This window comes from Ambystoma mexicanum, chromosome 3q, assembly GCF_040938575.1.
Source record: "Ambystoma mexicanum isolate Mex_15411 chromosome 3q, UKY_AmexF1_1, whole genome shotgun sequence".
Classification (NCBI taxonomy): Eukaryota; Metazoa; Chordata; class Amphibia; order Caudata; family Ambystomatidae; genus Ambystoma; species Ambystoma mexicanum.
This window is the reverse complement of record NC_090926.1, coordinates 1,275,866,122-1,275,889,222: the sequence shown is the minus strand read 5'-3', so window position 1 is coordinate 1,275,889,222 and position 23,101 is coordinate 1,275,866,122. Positions and strand designations below refer to the sequence as shown.

The window sequence follows — 23,101 nt, the reverse complement described above, 5'->3', positions numbered from 1 at the left end:
CTATTCAATTATTAATTTATTATAGAGTGGGATATATATACCTATTGTTTAAATTATCAAATAAACCTTTTAACTTGCAAAACAGAACTACTTCTTGGCTCAGTGGGGTCAGGGGGATTCCAAGAGAGGGGTGTTATATAGGGGTAGTCATCCAGAACGCATGAACTGGACCTAAAGATATATCAATAAGGGTTTTCATTCAGTATTCTAGACTAGGCGTTAACTTAGCTGTAGTGCTGAATTGAATCCTCTTACAGTGTTAAACATTTTCTTGTGTACATAGACTGTGGCGCCTCACCTACTCCATAGCCATCATCTTTTTACTGTGTGTTGCACCTTCAGTCGGCTGACCTTCAGTGCAGTGACACAGGGTTGTCATTAGACTTCCCAACTCAGACTCCATTTTCTGGGACTGACTACTGTGTTCCAGAACATGTAAAGTTGCCATAAACTTTATAAGTCTTTTAAAATCCACAAACCCAGTACACCCTATCTTACATAGAGTACTGGAAAGGGTTAATAGTCCCTTTTTGTCTTTTTCTCTAGGAGCATTGTTTCACTCACTTTTCATCAAGGCTTGGCTAGTAGCAGTAGTATCTACTCTATTTTTCCTACCAGGGTTATCTTAAATAACCTTGGTATTGTTTTAGGCTATCTTGGTAGCCTCGAACCTAAACCCGCTAGACCATATAGGTTTATATATGGTTCCGGCTGGGTTTATTACCCATTTCTTTTTGAAAATGTATTTCTCGTGTTTTACTCTGCGCAAAACAAGTTTTGGCTTCTTTCGTTCACCATCTTTTCTCGGGCTATTATGCAGAAGCCCTCTGTCTGCCCTGAAAGTCTGGGTAGGCAGGATGTGAGGGAGGGGTTTTAGGAGCCCTGCCATGGGTTCCCTTGGTAACCCAAGTCGCACTCGCACCCAGGACAGCCACCCTGCTGTGTGATTGACAGCCAGGCTGTGTGAATGGGGGAAAACTACATAAAAAGCAGGTCTCTGGGTCTGGAAAGGCAGAGTCTCCACAGGAACGAAAGAACCGACAAGGAGCTGACGGAAGAGGACCCCTACAACAACTGAACCACCCGGTGAAGCCCTGCTGCAGGTCCGAATCTTCAAGCTCCAGTAACAGAGAAGATGCTCTAGGAATCTTCTTCCCCTGAGCTGGTGGGACCAACCAGTTTGCCCAAACTGCAAGCCAGGACCCCTCCTCTGGTCGAATTTGCAGTACAGAGCTACAGTGAACCGGATAGCCAGGAAGGTCGGACCTTGTTTGGTTTTAAAGGAGTGCACCTTTTATTTGTTGCTTTGCTCTGCTGCTGGTTTCTTCCCTGGGCAGTGCAGGACCCTCCAGTCTTCCTACTTCATGTCAGTCCGACAGTCGCTTCAGGAACTGTGAGCCTGCAGGATCTGCCAGGAACGTCCGCCTCAGCTACAGCTTCTCCATTTAAAGGTACTGTGCAAATCCGGTTCTGCGTTTCGTTCAGCCGCGGTGAAGTTGTGTGAAACCTTTCGCCAATCCGAGGGCTTGTCCTTCTCCATTCTTTAAACTAACTTTTCTGCCGACCAACTTCGTCTGGAACTCTTGGCAAAGACTTAACCGCGAACTACCCTGAACTGTGTGATCTTGAGCAAAAGACTTTTGTCCTATTGACTTTGGCCCTAAGCCTTTTTGATTTGATTCTATCACTGTAGTTCCTCTTTCTAGATTGCTCTGCTTACATACCTGTTGGTGCTGCTCAATGTTTACCTAACTTTGTCTTTACCTCCCTTTTTAAATTACTGGAGTGCCATTTTGCTCATACTTCATTTTGAGTTTAACTTGTCCAGTATATATTGGGAGTGGTGTGGTGTATTAAGAGTGTGATTTTTCAACTGCTTTACTTTAGTGAAATGTTTTACAACTGATGTGTAAATAAATGTATATACTTTTACTCAGAAACCTTGAGTCAGTGTTTGTTTGAATCATAGTAATTGCTGTGCTTTGTGTAACTATCTTGTACTGCTCACTTGCTCTTGAGATAAGTCTGGCTGCTCAGCCATCGCTACCACTTTACTGTGTAGTACAGGCTTGTTGGTGTATTTGTACAGTCATTTGTAGTCTTAATTGTATGTGGTGTTCCCAAAGGGTACTGCATATAATTCTGCCTAACAATCTTTAACAATTTCCCAATGCTCAAAGGAAGGGTTTCCCTGGAAGGGTGGCTTTGCGGGTTCAGTGCACAACACAGTGCGCCTAGGGGGGACATTGGGGGATCCTCGGTACCACATAGCACGCAACTCTTCCTGATCCGTAGAGTTCCCCGGGTCCCTCCATTGCCCACCCTCCCCCGCAGAAGTGATTCTTTCACACTAGCCTGAAGCTTATAACTCGACTCCTGGCTCCTCTGGACAGCTTGTCATCCTTGCAAGAGTACTGATGAGTAATACCACCTGGCAGCAGTGCTTAGACAGGATTGTTAGTAAATGTACTATGTAAGTGAGATAAGTTTTTAAAGTTGTCATACACAAGGTCTTGGAAGTCATCTGTGTGCAGTGATGTGAAAGGGTATGTTCACAATGCTATCTAAGGCCAGAACCTATCACATTTAGGAATGAATAACTATGGGTACCATTGAATAAGGAAATCATTGACTCCTGGTAAAAGTCTGAGATGTTGGTCATGGTCCTTTTGCAAGCACCATCCAATTTGACGGAGTTCTGAGGAGAGCAAAAGCCTTCTTTCACCAGACTAAAAATAAAAAGCTCAGCCTTTGTATTATTTAGTGAAAAATGGTCTCAATGAATCAGACACTCAGTGCATGTTTGAGAAGACTTCTCACCTCCATGTGCAACTGAGCCCAATCAGCACAGAAATGGAAAGATGCTTCCAATTGCAAAGATGTTTGATACACGTTGAAAAAAGTGGGGAGAGAGTAGACCCCTCAGGGACAGCACAAAGGGATGAAGATGGGTTGGACATGAAGCCCTTGGTCTCCTGTCTGCCCTAAATGATAGGTTCCAGTGGTAGAGCCTTTGGGATTTGCATGTCTGAGCAGGTTTGTCTGAGTGGTTCCGGCAGACTGAACCCGACACAGTGGCCACTGGCTCCACCCTCCATAGGAAAATCTGGTTCTCCATTTCTGCCCAGAGATCCGAGAATCTTAAAGCGGGGTTGGTTTGTCTATCCCAAAAGTGAAAGTTGATGTATAGCACCATAGACGTGTAATCCTGTAGAGTTGCTCGCATATGCTCATGAAACTTAAAATACTTTTTCCCCCCTCCAGACTCCCGAAGGCATCATTGTAAAGCGAGACACTGTGGTCGCTGGTATTGAAAACAAAGGGGGAATATTTTCACAGTCCTACAAGTTGCCAGAAATTGTCAAGTAAGTGTACCTTTACAAGCTCAAGGTGCCTGGGAAGTCCCCAGATTCTGACCTCTCAGTTAATGATGTGCGCTGGTTTGCCATTATAAAATCCTGTAGATGTGGATATACACTGCATGACTAGTTTAAGTCTTTTCTGAGTAGGCCTCTCTTAGCTCCTTCCTTGCGTCCCTGACTTTCGCTTTTCATAAGGTACAGCTTTCTAATAATAATTCCACTATGTTCCAGTCTGACCTTGGCTGAGTTGCCTGTACTTGCCTCTGAGGAGGTCCAAGAGACCCTGTCTCCATTTGCAAGCCGCATAGCCCCCAGACAGAACAGGTCCCCTTGGACCTGTTCAAATTCGAGGCAGGACTCTGGACCACTGTTGACACAGTGGATTGCAATGCAATTGTGGCACTGGGCTGCTCTCCACGCACATGGGATGATGGTGAGTCTGATCCGGAATATTATCAACTCATCTACCTCCTTGACTGTTCTGTCAAGTGCTTTGGCAAAGTCATTTAACAATGGGCTAATGGACTCGATTACATCCATGATATCCTGGATGATACCCATTATAGCTTTCAAAAAGGCACAGTGTCAACAGAGCAAGTCCTGAACCTCAAATTGATCCTCAGTAAATATGTTCTTGGCCACAAGGCTATAATCCACTTGGGGCTCATAGACCACCTGTGACACCTAAAATACAACAAAACTTTGGATCAATTTGAAAGCCATTTCTGCACACACTGCTGTCGATATGCACTGAGACCTGGCCACAGGGGCCACTATAACCAAGCAGGCAGTTTGACTCCTGCTTTAAGGGTGAAAGAGAGGGGTGCGTCTAGGTCTCCTCCACCTCAACCTATATGTCAACTCCCTAACTTCTAAGCTAAGTAAAATTAGAACCGACACCGAAGGGGTCTGGCACAGCCATACCCTTTCTTATGCTAACATATTGGTCTTGCTGGCGTACACACCCCCTGCTTTGCAAGAGTTGGAACATGGGTCATTATCAATTTCTATGGGCCTCCTTTGGCCTACCTTTATGAGTGCCCTGATAAACCAAATGCATCTAGAACATAACTTGAGCTACGTCTCAGATACAGCCCCAATTTAGCCCCGCTCTTGGCTTGGCTCTGAGTACGGAGGAACCCTCACCTTAGGGTAATTTAGTCCATCATTTATGACACACTTTGCTTGGATGCTGCTGGGAGCATTAAATGGGTAATGCAAGTTAAGAGGGGATTGACTAACACAGGTCCTGTCCATTTGTATCAGAGCCCCTCAAATATAACAACGACTTAGACACAGATCTTAGCTCAAAAAAGTATTCCTTTGCAAACTGATACTTGGAGCAGTTATGACCTAACACAATGCAGTGTACGGCACAGGTGTCCTTTAAAGTGCCATCCTAGCCAATGCTTTTTTTGGATTGGTCCAATAAACCTGCTGAACATGCTGTTTTAATGAAAGCCAGGACAAACACACCGCATTAATTAGCACAATGTCAAAAATGGAACGTTAAGCAGAATACGTAATTCTACCTTTCTGTCTGATAATATGATAATACAATCTGAGAAAACCCTACCCCCTTTTTTTCTTTTGTCCCATGTATGTAACGATAAAGAACAGGATGCGTCCTCTGTGTCTTAAGAAATATGGGCTTCACAGAGGTCCGATTGGCCCTGTCCCACCTCCCTTCTGTGCTTGATAGGCGGACTGCAATGCTGTCCTGCGGTAGCAAGGGCTTATTACCTGTTTCAGACTGGCGCTATACCACAACTATTCCAAAATGTGTTACATTTGTTCTTAGCACTGCCATATTCCCCTTTATCATAAAGGAATTGTATTGTGTTGATAAATAGTGTGAGACTTTATGTAACTGTGAATTATGTATATATTATCTTGTATATTATATCATTTTATGGAGCATGTTCTTCATAATAGATCACTTGACTTGGCCGTTTCAATAGCCCACACCACGAACTGACCTTTCTCTTGGAGCTTGAATACCAGGGAATACTCATTAGACTTCTGTGTGCTCTGTCTGTCATCGACCCTCCCTTCTGGTCGTAACACAGCATCCAGTCAGCTTGTACTCACACATAGTGCCAGACCTGTAGTCTGTCTGCTCTGAGTGAGCAGCCCCTGAACTCTTCCCTAGACACAAAAAAGACTCTTCTAACGTGTTCCTTCAACCTTCATGAACTGTAATGGCACCAAAGGAACAGTCAGTGTGGGGCTGAGGAGGGACTACCAGGCTCTATATTAATGCTGATCGAAAATGAAATGTGAGAGAAAGAATTCCAAATGCTGCAGAAATCCTGTAATATGTGCCTTGGTCTCCGGACCTAATCATTAATGCTCAATCACAGAGGCCTGTGTGCTGTAGATAGAGTGATCCACGTAGAACGCTCTGCCGGTTCTCAAAGATGGATGTCCTAGTGTGAGCCTTTCAGATCTGTAAGCCACAGTGATCAGTCCACAGTGGGCGCTGACACAATTCATGGGAACACGTGACTTCTCCCCAAAGGGGGGCCCTTCACTCTGAAGATAGGGAGGTGAGGCGCTACCCAGTAGTCCCCCAATGAGTGATAAAAGTGGGAGGAGCTCACAGGGAGAGACTCCCCCATTGGTGATAAGGACTCCTGTTCCATGATGGAACTCCCTAATCCTCTGCCTAAAAACTAAGAAACCCTTAAGGTATGTCGAGGTTCAGGCTGAGTACTACTGTGAACTATTGTGATACTTCTTCTCTTCTTCCTGTAAGATTTGATACCTTTAATATGAAAAGTCAGCCTAAAAGGGATTGGTACTATGAAGATACTGCGAAGAAGAAGAACATTCACAGAGTCATGCAGAACACTCATGTGAAAGATAATGGGACGAGGCGACCCTATGGATGCAAAAGGAGTACTCAGTTAAGCTTGACCATGGACGGAGGGGAGGAAGGATAGCTCAGGGGCAAAGCGTTTGTCTTGGAAGCAAGACAACGCACCACAACACGTTCTAATCCTGATCCCGCGCTTAGAAACCACTAGTTGGTATTAAGCATGTCATAAAAGAACAATTGTAAAAGAACAATTATAATAATTATGACACTCTGTGAGGGGAGGCCCAAGCCAAAAAAGATGCAAAGCAAGGAAGGACTGACTAAAGCAAGCAACGGGTGCGCAGCATGGTCAGTCCGGGAGATTCAAAGCAGGAGAGAAGACAACACGTTGCAGGAGCAACTCAGAAGCTCGGAGGATGCTGGCGGTAGACCAGAAGAGTTCTTCTATGGCCAAGCGAGATCATGCCGATTTCGAATCTGGGAGACTGCGGCGTGACCTTGAGGAGGTGGACTGAGTAGTCCTGCAATCAGGCCAACTTAAACCTAGCTGGAACGCCCACAGAGTTACAGTGGGACTGCAGAGAAAGAGGAGCTCAGCTGAACATGTGTTGGCTGGGAATGCCGAAGCCCTACACCCCAGGAAGAACCGGTGAAGTGCTCTGATCAAAGTAAAGGTAATGGGAGCTACGTAAACCCGGTGGGGGTTTGGGGGGCGTGTGAAGAAAGCCTTGGGAGTGAGCTCCTTTGTCTTAGTAATTACATTAAGAATAAGAATTGTGAGCCTCTTGAGTGATCTCCCTCGTCTCAGTAATTACATTAAGAATAAGAATTGTGAGCCTCTGCAGTGAGCTCCCTCGTCTCAGTAATTACATTAAGAATAAGAATTGTTAGCCTCTGGAGTGATCTCCCTCATCTCAGTAATTAGATTAAGAATAAGAATTGTGAGCCTCTGGATTGATCTCCCTCACCCCAGTAATTGGATTCAGGATAAAAACAGTTGGGAAGAAAACCTTGGAATGCATCTCCTTCAATTCAGTAACTGCTCCAACAGTAACCAAAGTGAACAGAGTTTCTGGAGCAGTATACTTCATCTCAGTAAGTGGGACAAGATTGGCAAAGTCAGAGAGTGCGGTACATACAAAAGAGCCTTCAGAGAAGCCCGGAGGAAGCTAGAAAGGCTCATAGGAACTATTGTGAAAGCCAGATAGAAGAGCACTGTGAATCACGAACCCAGGAGAAGGCAGTCATTCTCCTGGGTTGCATTTGTTACATGAGAAGCTAAATCCAAAGGCTGTAAAAGGCTGTCAAGAGAAGGCTGAACTTGTGGAGCCAGGAGAAGGGAGACATTCTCCTGGCCTATTCTCTAAAAGAAGACACATTGAACTAAAACAAGGACTTTTGAAGATTACCTCTAAGGCTGGTCTCTGCAGAACCAGGAGAAAGGAGTCATTCTCCTGGTACACTGTAGGGTTCTTTCTGTTGTTTAGTGGTAGAGCTAGAGCAGAAGAGATTTGTAGATAGTGGAAGGATATTCATTTGGACTTCCACCCGGACGACGAACACCACCGTTATTCCTTGGTTAGGTAGGGACTACCCTTTAGAGCTATGGAAAGGCAGGTGTGTTCTTCTTTCTTTGTATAAACTGACATTGAATTGACACCTCTGTCTCCGCCTCCTCACTCCACCATGCCACAGAGCTCAGTAGAAAATATCAAGGCCCCGTCTGATTCACTGCTAAGCTGATCTCCATTCTCAAGGCTTAGGTGGCACATCTCAAGGCTTGGGTGGCACAGGAGTGCTTGGCATCACCCATGAATTCCTCCCCTCTGGGGACCTTATCCTCCAGTCCACATTTATCGCTGTCTCATGAGGACACCCCTGTGCTGGTGCAAAAATTCATTACCACACCGTTCAGCCTTTGAAGCAGAACCATAGATGAGCAGTGAGAACTTAGTGACAAAGTGGAGAAGCACTTTAAGCAACAGGTCACAGTGCTAATGCATCACCTTTTAATGGTCCAATCAGAGCAGGGCTGTGAAGCTGCACAAAGGATTTCACCTAGCTGGTGTGACGTTCCTTCAGAGAGCGTCACTTCTCCCCCAGCAGAACCCTTCTCCATGAGTCTAGGGAGGTGAGGCCCCCAACTATTAGTCCCCCTAAGGGTGGTTATATGTAGGAGGACCTCATGGAGAGGGACTCTTCTCATGGGGATAAGGACACGATTGGGAAACAGCCTCTTTCAACCCCAACCTGGTAGGCTGACGATAGGACCTGAACCTTATGGGTAGAAGCTCAGGTCTAAAAGCATGTGTTACAGTGAAACATCAAACCACCCTGATGGTTTAGGTACTGAGATGAAGAAGTTCTCGAAAACGCTAGAAGCGGCCGTAAAACACCAGAATAGCTGTAGTCAATGAAATGGACGTTCATCAGGACGGGCCCTACTATATCAGGGCATCAGAGAAAAATAAAGGTGTGAGTGTACGAGAGAGGGTACAAGGAAGGGTAACAGGAAGGTACCGGTAGTCGAGCTGGAGAAATAAATCGAGAACCAGAGAGATATTGAAACCTAGAGAACACCCCAAAGTACACTTGAGAAGCCAAAGCATGAGATGTGGGGGGTGTGGCTCAAGGGAACGCAAAAGGACGTCTCGTAGGCCGACAGGGTGTAGGCTGTGGAGACTTGAGGTGGAGAGAGGTGAGACGCGGAGAACTACTAAAGGAAGAAGTTGAGCTAAGAAGTGTGGGTCCGCAACCCCATGCGAAACCAGTGAAGCATTCCCCGAGAGAAGGTAAAGGGTGCAAGCACAAGTCCGGGAGGAGGCTGGGAAATTATGAGGTTGTGAACCCTAAAAAAATAGAGAAAACCGTAAACCATTTTGGGATAAGGTTCCCAAGCCAGCTTCAGGGAGGAGTGGTGCTGGAGAGTCGGGAGGGACTCCGGTGGTACAGATTTATCGACCCAGTGGGGCAAATTGAGAATTGTACTAAAAACAGAGATTGTGAATATCTCCATAAGGGAGTTACAAACCTTATTAAGAACTGTGAACGATATTGGGGAGTCAGCTAGGAGAAGGGGTCATTCTCTTAGGCCCATGAGAACTTTATGTAATTGTTGATTTCCTGTTAGGTTACTGAAAACCCAAGAACGTTTATGGAGCTTTTGCTTTGAGCAACCTGAGAGGTGTTTGAACACTTTGCATCCAGGAGAGAGAGACATTTTCTTGGACTATAAACAGCAGCTGGCCTTTATGGTGTTTAGTTGTGGTGACAGGGATAGAGTAGGAGCCTTTGTGACAGGGACAGTGCCTTTTTGTTTTGACTCACACAGACTTTCTGATGAGCACCCGAGTAAACCTAAGGGGAAATCCCCTTAGAGTTAGAGATGATAGATAGGTTTGGTTTATCATGTAATGAAAGTCTATAGCAACCGCAAAGGCACCACTTGTTCAGTCTCTTCATTCCTTGTCCGCACACTGGGTATTTCTGCCACCCAGTAAGGTGGCTACTGCTGGTTTGTCAGCTGCCCCTTCAATGAAAAAGGTAAATGAAAAACTGATAACCAGCGTGCAAGATGAATTCCCAGTAATAGAAATACTGCTTATCAGAGTGGCAGGGGCCCCCTTTAACTAACAGACATTGGTACCCCAACAAGATACTCCCCTATAGTAAGAAAACAAAAACATACCTATTTGACAGATCGCCAACACCAAAGGCTATCGAAGCTGCCAACCACATCATGCTACATGGATCAGAAGCTACAGAAACAGGCTTAGGTGTTCCAGTAATTCGTAAAATAAATAATACAGCTAGTGTGGAGCCCCTTGCCAGCCCATAGGACCCATGCTTACACTCTCAGATGCTGGGGTCACTAAAATGTATCCATTTCACTCATTGACCCTGCCAGCATAGGGAACAGCTATCACTGACCTGTCCTCCCATCACTTCCCAAAAAGCATTGCAGATAAGGAAAGCAGCAATATCCTCTACTACAGGACAAACAAGTGTTCATGCTTTCTTTGCAGCCTGGGGACCTGGACAATCGCAGCACGGTATGAAGATTCACCTCAGCAGAATTACACCTGTCAGTTTGAAGTCAAGGAGTACAGTAAGTAACCCTTAGACCAACATGCAATGTCGCACAATGTGAGGTGCTCTTCTCCCGTGGTGGATGCATCCTGCAGGTGAGACTTCCATTTACTGACACTGCCATCTTCTCTTTCACCCACAGTGCTGCCAAGCTTTGAAGTGAATGTAATGCCGAGGGAGCCCTTTTTCTATCTCGATGCACCTAGTCTTCATGTTGACTTCATCGCCAGGTTAGTGCCTTATCAGAATGAGAGTGGGAAATGATTTCGAAATCTTTTCTCTGTGGCGTTCATCTACCTTGTTTAGGTATAGTTAGGTGTGGAGAAAGAGACTAGGAAAGGTTTTGGAGCTACTGGAAGTCAATTGTATTACTGAGTCAAGTCCCCCCTGTTCATCGCATGTGATGGTATATGGTATATGCAATGGAGATCGAGGTTTCTCCTAAATAAGGCTTGACAGGCACACAGTCCAAGGGCCAACATATGGCCCACTCAGACAATTTATTTGGCCTGCTGCTCTTCCCTTGCAGACTTAGGGCCTCATTCCGAGATTGGAGGTAGCCATGGCGCTATTTGTGCCATGGCTGCCTCCAATACCGGGTCCGGCACCGGTCTGGTTGAATGGAGACTTACGGTCATTCTGACCCTGGAGGAACCGGTAAATCCCCATTCACCAAACCATTCCCCATTCCCATTTGAGCCCCCATAGGGCTCAATGGGAATGGGGAAGGCGCTAATAATGGGCCTGGGAATAGCAGGCCCGTTATTAGCACCCTGGTCCCTTACTGGGACCCGTAAAGGACGTGTGGTCAGACCACACGTCCTTTACGGTTCCCGCTAAGGGACCTCGGAATTGTATCCCTTACCACCCACCTCGGAATGAGGCCCTTAGGCTAAAACATGGGGCATTGCTTGGAAAAAAGTAAACACGACCTTTTACTACCACCCACTGTCACATCCCAGGCCCCACAACATCATCATCATTGTGGTTGCTGGTGGGCTTGGAAAAGGACAACAGCTCGTTACTAGGGGACTGGAGCGAGCAGCGAGAGGAGATGTTCACCTCCCGCAGCCACTAGTGTCCATCATTGCAGCTAAGTGTGGGCACGGGATATGCTGGGGAGTTTGGAGGGCATCTGTGCGGCAGCAGCTGGACCGGGGAAACTGCACCCCACTATGTTATGTTATGTTATTTGGCATTTATATAGCGCTCTATATATCATTGGTATGACCTCAAAGCACTGGTAGGTTGAACGCCCTCGGGGACAGGTCAGTTGAGAGAATAATGTGTTACAGGGTGCTTGGGAGCTGAATGTAATTGCCTGATGATAGCCGCATCCTAGCATTAGGTGTGGTGGTAGTGACATCAGTTGAATGTGTGCAGTCTAGCGAGTGGACACCAAGACTGGGTTCTGGCTGCCCTGGGCCTGTAGGACGATTCGGTGTGCAGCTAGGCCAGTTTATCATGGATTATAGCTGCGTTTTATTAGAATGGTGATGTGTTTATGTGTTAATGTTCGTATGTAAGCAGCTTGGCCAAAATTGATCGAGGGGTGTAACTGCACTCTAATTGAGTGATGGTGTAGAGAAGAGAGTAAGCATAGTGATATGGGAGGTGAGAGTTTGGGTTGATTTATGATATAAAACATAGGTAAGTAAATTACAGAACAATCTCAGGTGGCACTTTCTAGTTGTGAGTCGAGCAAGTGAGAGCAACTCTAATTGTGTAGCGCATGCGAGTCACAGTGCTATCTCAGGGGGTACTTTCAAGATGTGAGTTAAAGTAGTTTTCTAGATGTGAATCAATCTTGCAAGAACAATTCCTAAGCGTGTAAATGAAACACAGTATCATCATAGCGTGTACCCTCTAGATTTGAGTCAATTGTAACAAGACCAGTTCTGGGAGAACATCGCAGGCATGCAACGCAGACTAGCAGATTCACAGCACTATCACCGTGGCAGCTGGACCGGTGTAACTGCACCCCCCTCATGGCAGCTGGACTGATGTAACTGCACCCCACCTATGGCAGCTGGACAGGTGTAACTGCACCCCCACTTATGGCAGCTGGACAGGTGAAACTGCACCCCACTTATGGCAGGTGTAACTGCACCCCACTCATGGCAGCTGGACCGGTGAAACTGCACCTCACTTATGACAGCTGGACAGGTGTAATTGCACCCCCACTTATGGCAGCTGGACAGGTGTAACTGCACCCCACTTATGGCAGCTGGACAGGTGTAACTGCACCCCACTCATGGCAGCTGGACAGGTGTAACTGCACCCCCCCTTATGGCAGCTGGACAGGTTAACCTGCACCCCACGTATGGCAGCTGGACAGGTGTAACTGCACCCCCCTTATGGCAGCTGGACAGATGTAACTGCACCCCACTCATGGCAGCTGGACGGGTGTAACTGCAGCCCCCTTATGGCAGCTGGACAGGTTAACCTGCACCCCACTTATGGCAGCTGGACAGGTGTAACTGCACCCCCCTTATGGCAGCTGGACAGGTGTAACTGCACCCCACTTATGGCAGATGGACAGGTGTAACTGCACCCCCACGTATGGCAGCTGTACCGGTGTAACTGCACCCCACTATGGCAGCTGGACAGGTGTAACTGCACCCCACTTATGGCAGCTGGACTGGTGTAACTGCACCCCACTTATGGCAGCTGGACAGGTGAAACTGCACCCCACCTATGGTAGCTGGACAGGTGTAACTGCACCCCCCTTATGGCAGCTGGATGGGCGAAACTGCACCCCACTTATGGCAGCTGGACAGGTGAACCTGCAGCCCACTTATGGCACCTGGACAGGTGTAACTCCACCCCGCTTATTGCAGCTGGACAGGTGTAACTGCACCCCCACTTATGGCAGCTGGACTGGTGTAACTGCACCCCACTTATGGCAGCTGGACAGGTGTAACTGCACCCCCCCCTTATGGCAGCTGGATGGGTGAAACTGCACCCCACTTATGGTAGCTGGACAGGAGAAACTGTACCCCACTTATGGCAGCTGGACCGGTGTAACTGCATCCCCACTTATGGCAGCTGGACAGGTGTAACTGCACCCCTCTTATGGCAGCTGGACGGGTGAAACTGCACCCCACTTATGGCAGCTGGACGGGTGAAACTGCACCCCACTTATGGCAGCTGGACAGGTGAAACTGCACCCCACTTCTGACAGCTGGACATGCGAAACTGCACCCCACTTATGGCAGCTGTACAGGTGTAACTGCACCACACTCATGGCAGCTGGACGAGTGAAACTGCACCCCATGTATGGCAGCTGGACAGGTGTAACTGCACCCCCCCCTTATGGCAGCTGGATGGGTGAAACTGCACCCCACTTATGGTAGCTGGACAGGATAAACTGTACCCCACTTATGGCAGCTGGACCGGTGTAACTGCATCCCCACTTATGGCAGCTGGACAGGTGTAACTGCACCCCTCTTATGGCAGCTGGACGGGTGAAACTGCACCCCACTTATGGCAGCTGGACTGGTGAAACTGCACCCCACTTATGGCAGCTGGACAGGAGAAACTGTACCCCACTTATGGCAGCTGGACCGGTGTAACTGCATCCCCACTTATGGCAGCTGGACAGGTGTAACTGCACCCCTCTTATGGCAGCTGGACGGGTGAAACTGCACCCCACTTATGGCAGCTGGACGGGTGAAACTGCACCCCACTTATGGCAGCTGGACAGGTGAACCTGCAGCCCACTTATGGCAGCTGGACAGGTGTAACTGCACCCCGCTTATTGCAGCTGGACAGGTGTAACTGCACCCCCACTTATGGCAGCTGGACTGGTGTAACTGCACCCCACTTATGGCATCTGGACAGGTGTAACTGCACCCCCCCTTATGGCAGCTGGATGGGTGAAACTGCACCCCACTTATGGTAACTGGACAGGAGAAACTGTACCCCACTTATGGCAGCTGGACCGGTGTAACTGCATCCCCACTTATGGCAGCTGGACAGGTGTAACTGCACCCCTCTTATGGCAGCTGGACGGGTGAAACTGCACCCCACTTATGGCAGCTGGACAGGTGAAACTGCACCCCACTTATGGCAGCTGGACAGGTGAAACTGCACCCCACTTCTGACAGCTGGACATGCGAAACTGCACCCCACTTATCGCAGCTGTACAGGTGTAACTGCACCACACTCATGGCAGCTGGACGGGTGAAACTGCACCCCATGTATGGCAGCTGGATGGGTGAAACTGCACCCCACTTATGGCAGCTGGACAGATGAAACTGCACTCCACTTATGGCAGCTGTACAGGTCTAACTGCACCCCACTTATGGCAGCTGGACATGTGAAACTGCACCCCACTTATGACAGCTGGACAGGTGAAACTGCACCCCACTTCTGGCAGCTGGACATGTGAAACTGCACCCCACTTATGGCAGCTGTGCAGGTGTAACTGCACCCCACTCATGGCAGCTGGACCGGTGTAACTGCACCCCACTTGTGGCAGCTGGACAGGTGAACCTGCACCCCACTTATGGCAGCTGGACAGGTGTAACTGCACTCCCCTTATGGCAGCTGGACGGGTGAAACTGCACCCCACTTATGGCAGCTGGACAGGTGAACCTGCACCCCACTTATGAAGACTATATTGTCATTTAACGCGGTAACTGGCATTACTGAGGCTGGATGTGGCCTATGATGGCAGCATTCACACACATGTGAAACAACAAGGGAGATAGAGGCAGGTCTGTTGGGTTAGGAAAGACTGAAAGGGAGATTACTTCCAGTGGTTAAAAACAAATGTAATCATTAAGAATTTCAACATTAAACTGCATACATTAGATTTCACTAAAATTGTATAAAAACCAACACTTGAATTGGGTTCTCATTGGTTAAACACATTTCCAAATTACCACGTCTGTGGCCAGGGTAACTGACAGAGGCATTTGAAGCTGCACTTGGAATGTGCACTTTGATATGTGCTGTCAAAGGTCACATCACGTCACTGACTGCGGTATAATTTGTGCCAAAGGTCATGTATCACTACCAGTGTCAATGGCCACATGACATCTTCCTAATCTGATATGGCTTGGCTGAATGTTTTTGAATTTGGCTCGCTGGCCAGCTAAGGGACACATGTCATGATCCAACCCCAGACTCAAAAAGGTTGAACAAGCCTGTCCTAAAATTACCTGGCTCTTCCAGTGGAAGCTAAAAGACCAGTCAATGCATCACTTTCAGGAGGGCAAGGGAGTTGTGATAAGGTACAGTTGACACAGACATAAGCACACAATGACAGAATGGACATACAGCATATTATGTAAAATGTACTCTTTATCAAAAGGTGTACTTAAAAGAAAGCTCAGCATTACAGGAAAATACTACATTTACGAATAGAGCATTGCAAATAGTGCAGTGACCCCTAAGGGACACCAAACCAGAACTGAAACAAGAAATCAAAAACATCTTAGCAGGTGAGGCAGAGGTTTAGAATTTGGAATTGTTAAGAGTAGCTCTAAAGTTTGTCCATAGAAATCAACGGGGCAATGGAAATGGGCAACTCCCAGGTATAGGTTAAAACTGCTGAAAGCTACCAGCTACTGCACCCCAATGATCCTGGTGATTTACAAGCCGGTGTCTCTGGTTTAAGTGATTGCTCTTTTCTTCTTATAAATCACTGCCCTACTCCTAGAGGAGGGAATCAACTTGACCTGCTTTTTTCAAACTTCAATGGCCTTTTGTGTTTCTCCCTCACCCTGTGGCTTGGTCAGATCATTTTTTTGTGCCTTTTCCTCTCCCTTTCTCCTGACCTAAACTGAAACCAGTGGCCCTTTCCAAAGTCCGCCGCCACTGGACTAGGGTTTCTAGACTCCATTTCTAATTCCCTTATTATTCTCACATGTCAGGGAACTACTAATGATCTTTAAGACCCCTGTAGTGTGCTGATTGATGCCATCCAAGAAACGGCTGACGAACTTGCTCCCCTTACACAATCTCTATGTTGCGCTCTGCCCCTTGGTACTCTCCTTCACTTAAATCACTAAAGCAGCTCTGTCGTAGGGAAGAAGGAAGGTGGCTCTCTAATCCAGACTCTGTTGCTCTGTCTGCTTTTCTACAGGCTAGAACTGTATATCATACTGCTATAAAAACAGCCAAGGCTGATTTCTATGCTAATCGCATTCTAACTGCCTCCTGCTCCTCACGAGAGCTGTTTCGAGTGACTAGGGAATTGCCTATTCCTGCTAAAGCTCCCCCAGCGACTCTCCTCACTCAGGCTCATTGCAATTCCATTGCCCTCTTTTCTTGTGTTAAGATCCTTAAAGTCCGTCAGCTGATTAGCATAGTAAGACCTACACTGTCTGATCCTCCCATGGCTCATGACGCTATGGAGAAAACTCTGCCTAATGCCTGTCACTTTATTGCAGTCTCAGACAACCTGGCTCTGTCTGCTCTGAACAAACTCTATTCAGCTTCTCCTTTGGACCCCATCCAGCTTGCAATGCTATTTCTCTTTTTACTGTGCCACTTGATTACTCTTTAAGCACTGGGCATATTCCTGCCCCTCTTAAACATGCAATAACCGCCCCTTTGCCAAAAAAAACCTCATCTTGACCCGGCAGCAGCGGTAAACTATCGCCCTATCTCCCTTCTCCCACTGTTGTGATGCCTCAACTATCTGCCTTCTTGGAGGCCAATGCCCTTCTTCACCCTTTTCAATCCGGATTCTACCCCGGGATGGGGACTGAATCCGTTATGGCGGCACTTATGGATGATATTGCCCTGCTTCAGGACAACAGAGAGGTGGGAGCTTTGATTCTCCTTGACCACTCTGCGGCCTTTGATACAGTTGACAACCAGAAAATGCTTTCCTGCCTTTACGAGGCAGGAATATTGGACATTGCGCTTAAATGGTTCTCCAGGGCTCTGCCTTGTCCCTGCTGCTTTTTAATCTTTATATGCAGGCACTAGCCAAACTCATCACCAGTCCTGGTGTATATTTCTTTTCCGACGCTGACGATACCCAGATCTTGTTCTGCTTCAATACGCCTTCTTCCAATCCTCCTTGTAAACTGAAAAACTGCCTTTCTGCAGTTGGAGACTTGATGGCTGACAATTGGTTAAAACTTAACGGCGATAAAACTGAGGTTCTCCTTGTTGGTTCGAATGTGGAGAGTCAGTTATGGACCTCTGACTATTGGCCGTCTTCCATTGGCCCTTGCCCTGATCCCGCTCCTGTGGTTAAGAGTCTGTAAACTTAAGATCCTAAAAAAGGTTCTACCCCTGCTTCCACCGGCTCTTGGGTCAAAAATTGTCACAGCGTCTATCGTGAGCTCTCTTGATTATTGTAATGCAATCTACCTTGGGCAACCGGAGAGGTTACTTCAACTCCTCAAACCCTCCAGAATGCCGCTGCGCTGCGCGTCTTGCCATTGGAGCCCTCAGACTTGCTCACTGGCTTCACTGGCCTCTCATCAGAAGCCGAATTAAGTGGAAGGTTCTCTTTATGGTTCATTGGGCAATTCATAATGTAGGGCCTGAATTCTTGCAGTCACGGATTCTGCCTTACATTCCTAACTGATCACTGGGCTCAGCTAATAAACTCTTGCTACATGTCACCAGATTTCTTCGCGCCAGAGCTCGAAGAAGATCCTTCTCGGTTCTTGCCCCTACAATTTGGAACACTCTGCGTTTACATCTTCGTAAGCTCCATGAGTTCCTCCCGTTCTGTACGGCTTTAAAAACCCTTCTGTTTTAGTTCTACCGACCTGCCCCCTCTGACTCCCTAGCGCCTCGATACCTCACAGTCTTTGTGCGCTCTATAAATACCATATGAATAAATAAATAAATGAAAAACCTCGGGCTGATGTCGACAAGGGACCCCTCCAAAGGATATCCAGTCCAAGATTCGATGAAGAAGTGGCCCATTGATGAAGAATGGAGAGATTTGGAAACAAATAGGCCTCATTACGCGTTTGCCGGTCCAGATACAACAGTACCGGTAAGCTTGCCGGTACCGTTGTATCCGGACCGGCAAACTCCGAGTTGTGCTTGCAGGTGCCTTTCATTCCGCCAGGTCTGACCTGGTGGAATGAAAGGCACCCACGAGCACAGCCTGCCTGTAGCACAGGCACCGTAATGATTGGTGCCGGTGCTACAGACATCCCCATTCCTATTGAACCCTGTGGGGCTGAATGGGAATGGGGATCGCCCGATTCCGGCACCGGCAAAAGGGCAATTACCGGGTCCGGCAGGCCGGAATACCACAGTAATTGGCCATTTGCGGGTGCCGGATGTATTCGCAAGCCTGGAGGTAGCCTGCCTGTTTTACAGGCATGGCTACCTCCAAACTTGTAATGAGGCCCAATGTCATTTTTATGGTGCCCAGAAGAACGGTCTGCAGGCAAGGAAGAATAGGACCAGGAAAAGAGTACAAGTCAGTAAACACATAACATGAAGAAAAGGCTGCTGGAGTGCCTTAAAAGGTCTGGCTGCAAAGGGGAGTTCCACCTTTGGGGTTCCCACTGATTGGGGTTACAGTTTTGTGCCTCTGCAGGTGGAAGAATGGGATCAATGAGATCTATAGACCCTCCCACACCCACACCAGAGATGACCTCCAAACTGGTGAACAATGAACAGCATCAAGATAGCACAATACTGCCCCCGGACCAAATCAGCAGATACTCCAGTCTGGACCCGAAGTGGTGAGTGGGACAATGGCGGTTGCCTTAAAGAAAGAACAACCACAGAGCCCAGGCCTGAAGAATACAGTGCACGACCAGAATCTTCAGGGGAGCACACAGCAGCTAAAGAGGCAGAGGTTTTATTTGTATTTATTGAGTTTTCATAATGCGCCTATACACAATGTGTTTCAAGGCACAACAAGACGGGGGGCAGGGGTAAAAGGTCCTACTAGGCTTTGTGACATTTGGATCGTGCAAGTGCAGTAACAGAAGTGCAGGGGAAGGGGGCTGCCGTAGGGTTAAGTGAGTGCTCAGGGAGATCAGGTGGACCAAGCCCAGGAAGAAGAGAGTGCCGGGGCAGAAGGTCCACGTGCTGAGTGCGAGGAACGGGCTGGATGGGCTAAGGGGGTGCTGGCTCAGCCAGGCTAGTGCACCTTGGGGGGTGTCAGAGGGTAGACTGGTAGGGCAGAGTCTGGTGCCATGAAGAACCAGGCAGCCAGTCAAGAGGCAGAGGTGGGAAAAATTAGCTGGGGAAGGGGAAAGGGAAGGAGGAAGCAAAAAGGAAGGTCTTGAGATGCTTCTGGAACTTACAGAGATCTGGGAGGCACTTGGTAAAGACCCTTGTAGCCGACTTCAACCCAAAGGGCAGGGCCTGGAACCAGTGCCTAGGGAGGCCATTCCAAAAGGCGCTACCTGCAGAGAAGAGAGATGTACCCCCCACTCTCTGCTTGGAGAAGGGTCTGATCTGCAGAGAGTTGGAGCTAGAAGTCCGAAGGGCTCTAGCAGGGAGGTATTTAGGGAGAGAGAGTTGAATGTAGCGGGGTTCCAGGCCCCAGAAAGCCTTGTGGATGATGCAGAGGGTTTTGAACTTGATCCTCGCATTAACCGGGAGCCAGTGGAGATATTTTAGGGCTGAAGAGATGCAGTCCGTGTTAGGCAGAATCCTATGCAGTTCCCTTAGGGAGCACTACAGAAGATTAGGACTACAGGTATATGCAATAAATCCCCTTTGGTATCAGTCTGTACCACACATATTTAGTTGGTAGCTGTGGCTGAGCAGTCAGACTTATCTCAAGAGGTTGATGAGCAGTATTCAGGGTTTACACATTAGGACTACAATACTATGGAACAAGGAAACACTGACCAAAGCTTTGTATCAAAAAGAATATATATTTATTTTACACACTTTTAAGTTCAACACACAAATCACTATCCTCAAAGCAAGTTAAAACAGTCAAGAAAAGTATACACAACTCCCTGTTTAAATTGTAGACAAGTTTGGCACTCTAACAATTTCTCAAAAAGGGAGGGAAAGGACAAGTTATACAGATTCAGACACTAAAACACACCAGCAACACTTCCCAAGTGGATTGTGAACAAGTTAGGCAAGGCAGTACTTTTAACATATGAAATACTTGGTGAAAACCGAGCAAAATGGCACTTCACAATATTTAAAAAGAGAAGGAAAGGTGGTTATAAGAGTTTTAGGTGCACCAACACATTTCTTGATGAAAAGCAATCTAGAGAAGGCAGTTGTAACAGATTTAGCCAGAGTCAATAGGCCTGTGCCAGAGTCAGTGGTACAAGGCAAAGTGCCCAGGATCAAACGGTTCTAGTAGCTGCAGTCAAGTCTTTGTTTAACAATTTGAAAAGGCGGTTGCAGAAGGTAAAAGACAATGTTAGATGATAGGGGCGGCCAACCCAGAAGGTAAGTAAAGGATTTAAAACACCATTAGCAGTACCCAACGAAACGGGAGGCCTGGCGGAACAATGTACTTTTGAAGTGGAAGAGACTCCTGCGGTGGCGGTAGTTCCTGGCAGTGCCTGCAGTTTGGGAGATCCAGCAGAGGAAGAGAGGCTCTCGTTGTGGAGGAAGGTTTGAGTCACTGCACTGCCCAGGGATGAAGCCAGCCGCGCTGCTGCCAAAACCAGAATAAATGGTACGCTCCTTTAAATTGCGGTCGTGGTGGACGGGTGCCTGGCTATCCGGTCTCCAAGTGCAGGGCACTGGAAATTCGACCAAGGCAGGTCCTGGAAGGCGATTGGCGAACTGGTTGGCCCCATCAGCTCAAGGGAAGAAGACTCTTGCAGGTGAAGATCTTCTCGAGTCGTTGGAGAAAAGTGGTGAGGATCTGCAGCAGGGCTTCACCGGTGGTTCTGTCGTTGCAGATGTCTTCAGCTTCTCTCCTCTTTGGGTTTCTTAGTCCCAGTGGTGACGTATTGCTCTCCAGTCCTCTGAGCCGTGCTTTTATGCAGAAAGTCCCCCATTCATACAGCCTAGCTGTCATTCACACATTGGGGTGGCTATCCTGGTGGGATAACCCCCCAGAGTATCAGGGCAGAGAGCGACTTGGGTTGCCTAGGTAACTCTGTCCAGGGTGCCTATTCCCCCTCCCACACATCCTGTCTACCCCAGACTCAGTGGCGCCGAGAGGAGGGCTTCTGTGCAGAAGCCCGCCAAAAAGACGAACAAAGGATCCCCGACCCGGGTTACAATTTCAGAGAAAGACACGAGAAAGAAATAATATCAAAGATCTGGCAATAAAAACCTACCAGAGTAAAGTTAATAATAAAATAAACTGGCGGTTTGGTAGAGGCTGTCAGTAAAAGTGGTAGCCTCGAACAATGGGAAAATCCCATAGGGAAATATTCACAGTCGAATATTCACGGTAATAACCACTGCCACCAGCCAGAAACTTTGGGGAGAGAGACTGGACAGTACCCTCTCGAAAATGCACACTAGGGAAAAACTATTAACCCTTTCCAGTACTTCCATAGTGGGTTGTATTGGTTTTGTTCATAATTATTGACTAGTAAAGTCAATGTAGACTTTACATGCACTGGGTCAGTCCCAGGGTATGGAGTCTATGTTTGGGGGTCACTGTGACACCCCTGTGTTACTGCATTGAGAGTTCTGTGTAACACACATTTAAAAAGATGATACCTATGAGGGTGAGAAAAACACCATAGACCATAAGCACAAAAATAGCCTAAAACACACATCAGCAATATGCCTAAGAGTGGGAAAAAGAGTCTCACTCTTAGCAGGAGAAAAAAAAAATAAACCTTTAAAATCCAGCAAAGCTGCTGGGGGACTCTATAGGTAAGGGAAATTAGCCTTAGAAGAGAATTCTCCCTAACAGTCCCTGGGCTTGAGAACAAGGATAAGTCTTGCAGTCCTATTCTGGATAAGATGAAGGGAGCGAATGGAGGAGTTGGATAGGTTGAGGCAGAGGCTGTTACAGTAGTCCAGCCTTGAGAGGACCAGAGCTCTGGAGACACTGAGTTTCTGGGGAAAGGTGAGGAAAGGAAGAATGTCTCTGAGGTGAAGCTGAACGTGAGCCTTTTTTTGGCAAGGTCTGTGATGTGAGGAGAGAAGGAGGGAAAGGAGTGGAAGATGACACCTGGGTTTTTTACCTCACAGGAGGGTGAAAGGAGGGGCGGCCAGCTTGTAGGGGGGAAAGGGTCCCAATAAGAAGGATCTCAGTCTAACTGGCATTAAGACAGAGGTCGGTAGCAGTGCACCATGCCTGTATAGCAGACAGACAGTCAGGTATGAGAGAGGAAGAGGAGGAGGCAGAGGAGGATGCTTGAAGGAGAGTTGTGCGTCGTCTGCATTACACTGGAAGTTAGGAGAGAAGGCAGAGATCAGATAGGCTAGGGGGGCAAGATAGATGTTGAAAATCCAAGGTGAGAGAATAGAGCTCTGGGGGACACCACAGGTGGAGAGTGAGATGGAGGAGAGAAAAGAGCCCAGTTGACCTGGGAAGGTTGTTCAGAGTGGAAGGAGGTCAGCCAGTCCAGAGCCAGGTCCATGATGCCAAGAGTGTTACGGAGCCGATTTATGAGGGTGGCATGTTTGACCGTATCAAAGGCAGAGGAGAGGTCAAGAAGGATGACTGTGCCTGCTGAATGAATGGGCCGATCTATGTAGAAATGGTTCCTTTGGATGAGGAAGGACAGAGCTTTGCCTTTCAGTAGGATCAAGCCACCCTGCTTCCAGTTAGATCTTCAGCATCATCTTTCAGGTACCCAGCAGCAGTTCCATGCAGTCGACTGAAGATGTATTGAAATAGGTCTCCACAGATGTACACACTCACAGAAGTGGGGGTGACACAGATCCTCCAATCACATCTCATGCATCATTCAACGTTTAAGCGACTCCCCAATCC

General features: G+C 47.6%; 1 protein-coding gene across 1 annotated transcript in view; it reads left to right on the top strand.

Moving 5' to 3' along the window:
- The window catches only part of C3 (complement C3), a 403,449-nt gene that overhangs the window by 41,880 nt on the left and 338,468 nt on the right, over window positions 1-23,101 (top strand). Inside the window, exons 5-7 of the mRNA XM_069604331.1 lie at window positions 3,265-3,365; window positions 10,209-10,291; window positions 10,415-10,502. Coding sequence (XP_069460432.1) covers window positions 3,265-3,365; window positions 10,209-10,291; window positions 10,415-10,502 — 272 coding nt within the window. The remainder of the gene's footprint in view (window positions 1-3,264; window positions 3,366-10,208; window positions 10,292-10,414; window positions 10,503-23,101) is intronic.